A 12,307-nucleotide genomic window follows, 5' to 3' on the forward strand; every position below is an offset into this window, starting at 1 on the left:
GACCGGGCTGGCGACGCACACCACTGGCTTGGCGGGAGGGACAGGAACAGGCCGGACCGGGCTGGTGACGCGCACCACTGGCTTGGCGCGAGGGGCAGGAACAGGCCGGACCTGGCTGGTGACGCGCACCACTGGCTTGGCGTGAGGGACAAGAACAGGCCGGACCGGGCTGGCGACGCGCACCACTGGCTTGGCGCGAGGGACAGGAACAGGCCGGGCCGGACTGGGAACACGCACCACTGGCTTGGTGCGGGGAGCAGGAACGGGCCGGACCGGACTGGGAACACGCACCACTGGCTTGGTGCGGGGAGCAGGAACGGGCTGTACCGGACTGTGGAGGCGGACTGGAGGTCTGGAGCGGAGAGCTGACACAACCCGTCCTGGCTGAATGCCTACTTCCACACAATATGTGTGAGGCATTGGCACAGGACGTACGGGGCTGTGCACTCGTACTGGCGATACAGCACGTAGCACCGGCGCAGGATATACGGGACCGAGGAGGTGTACTGGAGACCACGAGCGTTGAGCCGGCACACCCCGTCCTGGCTGAATGCCCATCTTCGCACGACACGTGCGTGGTGCTAGCACAGGACATACAGGACTGTGCCGGAACACTCGCGGCACAGTACGTGGCTCCGCATAACACGGAGCCTGCCCAGTCACACGCTTCCTAGCATGAGTACGGGGAGTTGGCTCTTCTCTAACACTAGGCTCCGCCAACCACCCTTTTAGCCCCCCCAAAAAATGTTATTGGGGCTGTCTCTCGGGCTTCCTCCTCGGCCGGCACCCTCTGCGTTGCCGCTGCTCCTCTCTATAGTGCGCCTCCACAGTCTCCTCCCAAGGACGGCGATCCATTTCGGCCTGAATCTCCTCCCAAGTCCAGGATCCCTTCCCGTCCAGCATCTCCTCCCAGGTCCAGGCTGTCTGTTTCTGGACACGCTGCTTGGTCCTCATTTGGTGGGATCTTCTGTCACGATCGTTTAAGGATTGGTTGAACCAAGGTGCAGCGTGATAAGTGTACATGTTTATTAAAGTACTGAACACACGACAAAACAACAAACAAACGATACGTGAAGTCTTAAGGTTAACACAACAAACCTATACGGAACAAGATCCCACACAGACTGGTGCCAAAAGGCTGCCTAAGTATTGTCCCCAATCAGAGACAACGAGCTACAGCTGCCTCTGATTGGGAACCACCCTGGCCAACATAGATCTACACGATCTAGAAACTCAACATAGAAAACTTAACATAGAAACTACACACCCTGGCTCAACATTTAAGAGTCCCCAGAGCCAGGGCGTGACACTCACTGTATCCCAGTTCGAGTTAACAGTTGTTTTGAGCGCAGCAGAAATCATGCTGGATTGACAGCATGGCCAGTATTTATCATTTTAAACTCGGAAAAGAGACCCTTAAACCCAGAATTGGGAACACACCCACTCCACTGAATAGCAGGCTAGTGATTGCTTTGCAATGCTTGCAGTTATCCACTGATTCCTTCCAAACCACTCATTGTTGAATTAGCGATTTCCAACTTGTTGGGTAATGTTTATGTCCAATGAGCACCGATATGTTTTATCTATAATTTCTCTTCATTATTTCTCTTCATATGACAAGGATTAAAAATAATTTGCCAGTAGATTGTCTACTTGATTCGTGATGATGACTGCTAGCTAAGATTTTGAAAGTATGTAACAGGTGGATTGGGTGCACTCGCCGCTCCCTGAGGTGGAACCGGAGCGCTGGGCAGATTATGCAGAGTTTGGAGCACTTCCTGCATGGCGGCGTTCAACTGGGCAAGCTGCTGCTGGTGCTGGTCGAGGCACTGGGAAACTCCTGCTGCATCCATTTTCGTGAGTGGTGTGTATTTCTGTGACGAGTACTGAGTATACGAAGGGTCAGGACACAGACGCAGGAATTAACAAGGTAAAGGTTTACTTAACAATGAGAAAGAGAATAACAAAGAGTGAGTAAACGACACAACGCTAACAATTACACACAACAATGAACGAACAGTCCAGGGCTATATAGAGGTGGTGATGAGATGATGAGGTGCAGGTGCGCTGGAGGAGATTAGGGTGCGTTGGGTTTCCATTCCTGTGTTTGCCAAGGTGGTGCGCTCAGACCGGTGGCTCAATAGACCGGCGAATCAGAGTGCCGGATGGGAGCAACGGGAGGAGACATGACAGTACCCCCCCGGAAGATGACCCCGAGGACGAGGAGCGGGCCGGTCAGGGCGGCGACGGGGGAAGTCCTGAATTAGATTTGGGGTCCAGAATGTCCCCAGCCGGAACCCAGCTCCTCAGGGCCATACCCCTCCCAGTCCACCAGGTAACGGAGACGTCCCCCACGGAGTCCAGCAGATCCCTCACAGCATACGCCGGACTCCCGTCAATGTCCAGGGGCGGAGGGGGCATACCCCGGGGGACGGCATCCGCCAGAGTAACAGGAACCTTCAGCCTGAGGAGAGACACATGAAAAGTAGGTGAGACACGGTAGTGATGGGGAAGGAGCAGCCGGTACGACACCTCATTAATCCCCCGGAGGACCTTAAATGGCCCCACAAACCGGGGGCTCAGTTTCTTGCAGGGCAGGTGGAGTGGGAGGTTTCGAGTGGACAGCCAGACGCAATCACCAGGCTGGAATACGGGAGCCTCACTGCGGTGGCGGTCAGCTTGATCCTTCTGCCGACAAATGGCCCTCTGGAGACGGACATGGGTGGCGTCCCAGACCTGTCCAGCGGAACCACTCGTCGACAGCGGGCACATCGGTCCGGCTGGATGTCCAAGGGGCAAGGGCCGGCTGGTACCCCAGGACGCATTGGAAGGGAGTGAGCCCCTTGGAGGAGTGAACGAGGGAGTTCTGGGCATTTTCTGCCCAGGGAAGAAACCTCGCCCACTCACCCTGCTGGTCCTGACAGTGGCAATGACGAAACCTCCCCAGCTCCTGGTTCATGCGCTCCACCTGCCCATTTGACTGAGGCCTATTCCCGGAAGTGAGGCTGGCCGTGGCCCCGATCTTCTCCAGGAAAGCTTTCCACACTCGGGAGGTGAATTGGGGGCCACGGTCCGAGACGATGTTTTCCGGAAGTCCATAGTGCCGGAAGACCTGTTGGAACAGGACCTCAGTAACCTGGAGAGCAGAAGGAAGACCAATTAGTGGCAAAAAACGGCATGATTTTGAGAACCGATCTACGACCACGACCACCACTGTGGTGAAGCCGTCAGACCGTGGGAGGTCGGTGACAAAGTCTATGGACAGCTGTGACCAAGGTCGCTGAGGCACTGGTAGAGGAACTAGTTTGCCTGCCGGGGCATTCCGAGGTCTTCGTTTGGGCACATACGGAACACGAGTTGACATAGCGAGAGACATCAGAAGCCAAGGTGGGCCACCAGTATTTTTGTGCTAGAGATTGCAGGGTGTGCGTAGTACCGGAGTGCCGTGCCGTAAGGGTGGTGTGCGCCCAGATCAGCAGGCGGTCACGGACACTGGTGGGTACATACACGCGCCCCGGAGGGGTGTTGGCAGGCGCTGGGTCCTCCTGAGCCGCCAGGTGGATGTCTTCGTCCACATCCCAAACGACAGGTGCAACGATGAGAGACGGGGGCAGGATTGGACCCCCAGATCCTTCCTCTCTCCGGTATGGTGCATCCTGAAGAGTGCGTCGGCTTTCACATTCTGGGATCCTGGGCGGTAGGACAGAATGAATTGAAAGAGAGTAAGAAATTGGGCCCACCTGGCTTGACGAGAGTTCATCCGTTTTGCTGCCCGTATGTGCTCCAAATTCCGGTGGTGAGAAAGAATCCGGAATGGATGGACTGCGCCCTCCAGCCAGTGTCTCCATTCCTCCAGAGCGAGGACCACCGCCAACAGCTCCCTGTCTCCAACTCCATAGTTCCTCTCTGCGGGGTAAGCTTTTTAGAGAAAAAGGCACAGGGATACATTTTCTCTGGCTTACCGTGCTGGGAGAGGACCGCACCCACGCCCTCCTCCGATGCATCCACCTCCAGGATGAAAGGACAAGATGGATCTGGGTGTTTTAGGATGGGTGCTGTGGTGATCCTCTCCTTCAGCCTCTTGAAGGCAGCGTCAGCCTCAGGGTTCCAGGCCAGCTTCTGAGGTCCACCCTTAAGGAGAGAGGTGAGCGGGGCGGCTATGGAACTGAAGGACCTGATGAAACGCTGGTAGAAATTGGCGAAGCCCAGGAAGCTCTGTAGGCCCTTGATGGTGGTGGACACTGGCCATGACCTGAAGACGTCCGTCTTCGCTCTTTCCATGAACACCCCCTGAGGACTGATCCTGTATCCCAGGAAGGAGATGGCCTGTTGGTGGAATTCGCATTTCTCCCCCTTCACCAACAGGCTGTGTTCCCGGAGGCGGAGTAGGACAGCTCTGACGTCCCTGACGTGCTCCTCGAACGTAGCCGAGTAGCTCAGGATATCGTCGATGTACACCACCACCTGTCTACTCAGCATGTCTCGGAACACGTCATTGACGAAAGACTGGAACACAGAAGGTGCGCTGGCTAGGCCGTAGGGCATGACGCAGCATTCATAGTGGCCTGAGGTAGTGCTGAATGCCGTCTTCCACTCGTCTCCTTCCCTGAATCGGATCAGGTTGTAGGCACTCCTCAGGTCCAACTTGGCAAAGTACCGGGCCCCTCATAGCTGCTCGATGGCCGACGGAACCAGAGGAAGGGGGTACCTGTACTTGGTGGTGACTGCTTTCAGCCCCCTGTAGTCAGTCAGTCCTCCGTCTTTTTTCGCCACGAAGAAGAAGCTGGCGGAGGCAGTAGAGGTAGCGCGTCTGATGAACCCCTGTTTCAGGGTCTCCGCCACATACTTCTCCATTGCCTCAGTCTCCGCCATGGAAAGGGGGTAAATGCGACTCTTCATGGGGTGTTGTCCCTCCAGCAGGTCAATGGCGCAGTTCCAGGGCCTGTGAGGAGACAAGTAGCCTTTGATGAAGAGAAACATCAGCGAGATCTGCGTACTCACGTGGAATGTTGGGCTGGAGGGCGGACTCCGGACTCTCCATTGACGTGGAACAAACCAACGGCAGGCAGGTCTTCCGGCATGAGGTGGACCAGGCTGTGATCCTCTTGGTGATCCAATTGATGGTGGGGTTATGTAGTCTGAGCCAGGGCAATCCCAAGATGATCCGTTGAGGGAGTGACGTGACGATGTGGAATGACAGCTCCTCGTGGTGCTCCGTTAGTGTGGGAATGGTGATGGTGATGAGGAGAGTGACGTGAGTAATGATGCCTGATCCAAGTGGTTTATTGTCCAGCGAGGTGACGTGTAGCGGAGAAGGCAGTGGCACGGTGGGCATCCCCAATTCAGAGACCAGCTCCCTATCTATAAGGTTCACCGCTGATCCGGAATCTATCATTGCAGTGGAAATGTTAGAGAAGGAATAACCAGTCACCGTTATGGGAACTAAAAACAATGGTTTTGTGATAGGAGATGACGTAACACTCCCGGAGCTGCTACGGGAGTCATACCGCCTAGATTGGGAGCCGCCAGGAGATCTGTGGTCCGTGGTGGTGTAGGGGGTGCTGCCCACCTCCATGGGTGAGGATATGAGGCAGGGCGGCTTCCATAGCTCAGATGGGGTGAGCGTCGAGGCTCCGAGAGGTGTTGGGAACGCCGTCTGTCTCTCAACATGTTGTCAAGACGGATGGAAATGGCAATGAGGGTATCAAGGTCCATCTCGTCGTCCCGACATGCGAGTTCCGTCTTGATGTCCTCCCATAAGCCTCTCCTGAAGGCCATGCGCAGAGCACTCTCATTCCAGCCGGAAGACGCCGCCACCATGCGAAAGTTCAGAGTGTACACGGACGCGGGCCCCTCTCCCTGTTGTAGCTGCAGGAGACACTCACCCCCGTCCTTTCCCTCTGTGGGATGATCAAACACCGCCCTGAACCGAGCGAGGAAGGTGGAGTAGGGAAGCACCACGGCCTCACCTCCTTCCCAGACTGCCGTGGCCCAATCCTTTCCTTTAAGTAGCAAAATCACCAGGGCCATCCTGGCTTGGTCAGATGGATATGCCCCAGGTTGACGGGCCAGATAAAGTGAAACCTGTAGCAGGAAGCCTCTACATTTAGTAGTTTTACCATCATAGCGCTGCAGTAGGGCGAGGGGTCCCTCAGAAGTGGGTGATGGCACGGGAACAGGTGGATTGGGGGCACTCGCCGCTCCCTGAGGTGGAACCGGAGCGCTGGGCAGATTATGCAGAGTTTGGAGCACTTCCTGCATGGCGGCGTTCAACTGGGCAAGCTGCTGCTGGTGCTGGTCAAGGCGCTGGGAAACTCCTGCTGCATCCATTTTCGTGAGTTGTGTGTATTTCTGTGACGAGTACTGAGTATACAAAGTGCAGAACGCAGACGCAAGAATTAACAAGGTAAAGGTTTACTTAACAATGAGAAAGAGAATAACAAAGAGTGAGTAAACGACACGACGGTAACAATTACACACAACAATGAACGAACATTCCAGGGCTATATAGTGGTGGTGATGAGATGATGAGGTGCGCTGGAGGTGATTAGGGTGCGTTGGATTTCCATTCCTGTGTTTGCCGAGGTGGTGCGCTCAGACCGGTGGCTCAGTAGACCGGCGAATCAGAGCGCTGGAGGGGAGCAACGGGAGGAGACGTGACAGTATGATGTTGACATGATCAGGCCAATCAAAGCTACCGTAGATATAACTTGATTTGCCGTCATTTTATCTGTGGCCAATGACCTTGAGCCTTCTTGGATGGGCACTTCTAATGTAACTCTATGGCAGCACCCAAGGGGCTTGAATTTTCAAGCTCTAGTGTCGCAATGAGTGACAGAACACTGAGCCAATCACGGAGCAACTATAGAACATTACCAACCCCTACGCTCCGTATTTTCCGCTCTGCCCCACCTGCCCTGAATGACGGGTCGCCACTGTTGACGTGTGAAAAAACTCATTGCTTATTCAATATTCAATACCGTCAAATTATTTATTCACAAGCAAACAAGCACAAAGCATAATTCAATGGGACATGTCATTTACACAAGAATTGCTCATTTACAACTGTTCACATTTCACAGCCTACATTCAGTACATGACATAAAAATAAACAGAGATCAACCTGCTCTGAACACATGTTGAATGGTGTCACTATGACTCACAATGACACCTCAGTAGCTGTAAAGGGGGCTGCAATGCCCACTCTCTATGGTAACTGTGGACACAGGTGTCATGTAGGGGGATTTTCCACAAGTTCTGGCAACCATTGTCTGAACCCACTCAAAACTCCCTCATCAGCCCATCAAGCTCAGGGTGACACTGAGGACATATAGAGGGGGGATGGAAATTTAAACCAGAAAACAGACAAACAAATGTGGGGTTGTGGCAAAGATGATAAACGTGATATTTACTTGATTGTTTTTATTTGTTTTAATCAACCACAGTAAATATCAGAAGGACAGAGGGGGAGAATCGAATAGATAACCCCAATAATAACTGACTGTCCATCAGGTCACCCTCAATATCTAATCCTTGAACATAATGTGATTTTCCAGCCTGTGGTTCAAGAGATTACTAGTAAAAGTCAACATGGCTCCGTTTACACAGGCAGCCCAATTCTGTTCTTTTTCGACTTATTGGGCTGCCTGTGTAAACGCAGCCTGTAAGGTTGATCTGATGTGGCTCACATTATTGCAGTACTATTGACCCCTGCTTGGTGAGAACTCATCTATTGTGTCTCACATTGAACGATACTGTAATCGCCTCAGGTGGTACTGTATCAGGAACAAATTCAACCAATGTATTTAAAGTCTTTACTACATATTTTGTAAACTATCTATAAACAAAAAATGATCCGTTTATAAAATACGTATTAACCTTTTTATAAATCTTTTGACGTATAGTGTTATGAAGATTTATATGGTTTCATCCAGTGGATTAAATTATGACATTTTCTATATTGTTGAATGATGTGGCTGATCCACAGACTTAGATAGTCGACCCATCTTTACATCTGGCCCATTATGGAGTTTGTGAGAGTACACCAGTGCCATTAATTAAGGCAATTTCCACTTTGAAGTAGTCCATTTTCTTCTTCTACTACTTCTATGAGTTGGTAAACAAACTGAAAGGGTGCACACTGCCACCTGTAGTGTGTTGTTTGAACAGGTATAAAGCCTATAAAATATATATTAATTATTTTATTCATTGGCTGATCCCTCCTTATGACCTGGATGGAATTATGTGATCATTCCTTAACCAATACGAAGTCCCACACAGTTAACTACTTCAAAATGGTGAAAGTCCTCAATGGCGCTGCTGTGCTAAAACAGGCTTTTGGGCACTAGAGTTGTCTATCTACACTACCAGTAAAAAGTTTGGACACACCTACTCATTCAAGGGTTTTTCTTTATTTTATTTTTTACCTCATGAGAGCCAGTTTCATCACAGCGCTTGATGGTTTTTCCGACTGCACTTGAAGAAACTTTCAAAGTTCTTGAAATTTTCCAGATTGACTGACCTTCATGTCTTAAAGTAATGATGGACTGTTGTTTCTCTTTGCTTATTTGAGCTGTTCTTGCCATAATATGGACTTGGTCTTTTACCAAATAGGGCTATCTTCTGTATACCCCCCCTACCTTGTCACAACACAACTGATTGGCTCAAATGCATTAAGAAGGAAAGAAATTCCACAAATTAACTTTTAAGAAGGCACACCTGTTAATTGAAATGCATTCCAGGTGACTACCTCATGAAGCTGGTTGAGAGAATGCAAAGAGTGTGCAAAGCTGTCATCAAGGCAAAGGGTGGCTATTTGAAGAATCTGAAATATAAAATATATTTTGTTTTGTTTAACACTTTTTTGGTTACTACATGATTCCATGTGTGTTATTTCATAGTTTTGATGTCTTCACTATTATTCTACAATGTAGAAAATAGTAAAAATAAAGAAAAACCATTGAATGAGTAGGTCTGTCCAAACTTTTGACTGTCTATGGTCTGATCATTATTCCAGTCTTTGATCAGCCCATGCAGTAGTTGATACCCAGACCACCCAGTCACAGACAGAGACGTGGGGGAGTCCACTCCAACCACACAATGTGACTTCCATCAGAGACGTCATACCGTCTCACTCCCACACGTTCAACACACAACAAGGAAGTGAACACTGAGCTAAAGTGAGGGGGTGAAGGGTGCTAGTTTCACTACAGTGGCTGGGTGTCTTTGAATTAGAACATCTTAGAGATGGTCATATGATCTTTAAAGTAACTGTCCAGTGAAAATCTCCCTTTTAAAAGTTTATATTCTGTTAACTCATACCCAAATAATGTTGTTGACTCATCCTATACTCGTATTTGTGTCCAAAGCATAAATTGGAGAAAAAACTCTTCGAAAACCCCACCTCAAACTTGTATCTCAAACAGACCATTTCAAAAATGCTTGCTATTTCCTCAGAAGATGATGTCATCCTCTTGAGGAGAATGAGCTGACCAATCAGAGGTCTACTCGAATTAATATTTTCAATGACCAGTATACGCCCACACCATTCTGTTATTGGGGTATGCCCACATCATTTCAACACAAAAAAGCTGCTTTTTAATATATTTCTTTAAAACAAAATCGGGAAGGAAAACTATTTCACTCATATTGTAATTATTTATATTTAATTGAAAACTGGAAACACTGGACACTTACTTTAAGCCTATACTCTACTGATAATGTTGAAATATGTTATGTAGTTAAGTCGTGTAGGCCAAGTAGGTCAGAGAGGAGAGGTTAACATGGGAGAGTCCCTCTGTGATATGGATTTGAATATCAGTCCAAAACAGTTGAAAGAGGGAAATAGTCAAATGACAGATAAGTTCCACTGTGAATTCTCATAACTATGTCCATAATGTTATTTATTTCATGTTTATAAGAATATAAGAATATCATTATAAGGAAGTCAGGGCTTAAACAGCAAAGGTTTGTCTTCATAGACACTCAAAGCATGGGAATGCCACAATTAACTGTGAATGTTTCTGTTCATACAGGGAAACATTATGTAATGAATCAGGAGATATTTTAGGTCTCTAAAAAAGATGAGAAACATTACAAACATGAAAATTGCAAATAACATCCTCTTTCTTCTTTCACAACCGTGGGAGGCAAGAACAAGTCCTGAAGAAAGGTCAGAGGGAGAGAGAGAGAGAGAGAGAGAGAGAGAGAGAGAGAGAGAGAGAGAGAGAGAGAGAGAGAGAGAGAGAGAGAGAGAGAGAGAGAGAGAGAGAGAGAGAGAGAGAGAGAGAGTTCTAACTTCATCTGATGTGTAATATGAAATAGGAGAATAAACTTGTGAAAACTGTCATTCAACAGTCACAAACCACACCATTTCACAGAGTCCTTAAATGCACTTCACCTCCTTTCTATAGATACATTATGTCCTTGTGAGAGTCATAGCAACTGGCTGGAAGCCAATATGTATTTGCTTTGCGTTCTGCACACGGGCTCATCTCATACTGTCTCCCTTTAAAAATAACCATACATGATAATTTCATTTGTTGCTGCCTCCAAAACAGCTCAATGGGCAAAACAGAGCAAAACTGGTTGAAGTGATGTCATAATTACCAGTTTTGCCCACTAAGAACTATTTGATACATGTTCCTGTATACACTGAGTGCATTAAACATTAGGAACACCTTCGTAATATTGAGTTACGGGGCATGGACTCTACAAGGTGTCGAAAGCGTTCCACAGGGATAGTTGTGTCAAGTTGGCTGGATGTCCTTTGGGTGGTGGACCATTCTTGATACACACAGGAAACTGTTGAGCGTGAAAAACCCAGCTGCGTTGCAGTTCTTGACACACTCAAACCAGTGCACATGGCACCTACTACCATACCCCGTTCAAAGGCACTTAAATATTTAGTCTTGCCCATTCACCCTCTGAATGGCACACATACACAATCCATGTCTCAATTGTCTCTAGGCTTGAAAGTCCTTCTTTAACCTGTCTCCTCCCGTTCATCTACACTGATTGAAGTGGATTTTTTTTTGAAAAGCTTATCTAGCATTGATCCGAGGGTAGCGTAGGCCCTGAGTGTTGGAATGACTGACCTTCTACTTTGAAATTAAGGTTTTACTGTAATAACCCACAAACTATGACATTTCCTGAAAATATTATGAAGAAAGAATGACAAAAGGATTTGAAGTGTCCAAGACTGATCTGTGTCTTGATGAATGGGTACAAGTGGGATGGAAGGCTGATCACGCACGCATGGTTCCGCCATGGCTCTGACCCCCACTCTCTCTGCCCTCTCTACCCTAGGGAGGAGACTTCGTGCTTTGTGTCGGTGGAGCAGTGCCCCTTTGTCCTAGGTCTCAGCAGTGAGAATGCAGAGGTGGTCTTGGATGCCTGTGTTCAGATCACAGAGGGCATGAAGACCAGAGAGAGACAACTCTTCCTCTTTAGCGACGTGATTGTCATCTCTAAGCTGAAGTAAGATATGGAACATGATGAGCACACACACACCGACACAGAAGGACCCAGACACACCGACACAGAAGGACCCAGACACACCGACACAGAAGGACCCGGTCACACACCGACACAGAAGGACCCACACACACCGACACAGATGGACCCACACACACCGACACAGAAGGACCCACACACACCGACACAGATGGACCCCCACACACACCGACACAGATGGACCCAGACACACCGACACAGTAGGACCCACACACACACCGACACAGATGGACCCAGACACACCGACACAGATGGACCCCCACACACCGACACAGATGGACCCAGACACACCGACACAGATGGACCCCCACACACACCGACACAGAAGGACCCCCACACACTGACACAGATGGACCCAGACACACCGACACAGATGGACCCAGACACACCGACACAGATGGACCCAGACACACCGACACAGATGGACCCAGACACACCGACACAGAAGGACCCCCACACACCGACACAGATGGATCCCCACACACACCGACACAGATGGACGCAGACACACCGACACAGATGGACCCCCACACACACCGACACAGATGGACCCCCACACACAACGACACAGAAGGACCCCCACACACCGACACAGATGGAACCAGACACACCGACACAGATGGACCCAGACACACCGACACAGATGGACCCAGACACACCAACACAGAAGGACCCCCACACACCGACACAGATGGACCCAGACACACCGACACAGATGGACCCCCACACACACCGACACAGAAGGACCCAGACACACCGACACAGATGGACCCAGACACACCGACACAGATGG

At 49.6% G+C, this 12,307-nt stretch overlaps 1 protein-coding gene across 1 annotated transcript in view; it reads left to right on the top strand.

Moving 5' to 3' along the window:
* LOC121552737 (T-cell activation Rho GTPase-activating protein-like) overlaps positions 1-12,307 on the top strand; it is a 48,798-nt gene that overhangs the window by 15,667 nt on the left and 20,824 nt on the right. Inside the window, exon 3 of the mRNA XM_041865761.2 lies at positions 11,308-11,478. Coding sequence (XP_041721695.1) covers positions 11,308-11,478 — 171 coding nt within the window. The remainder of the gene's footprint in view (positions 1-11,307; positions 11,479-12,307) is intronic.

Source organism: Coregonus clupeaformis, chromosome 36 (assembly GCF_020615455.1).
Source record: "Coregonus clupeaformis isolate EN_2021a chromosome 36, ASM2061545v1, whole genome shotgun sequence".
NCBI lineage: Eukaryota > Metazoa > Chordata > Actinopteri > Salmoniformes > Salmonidae > Coregonus > Coregonus clupeaformis.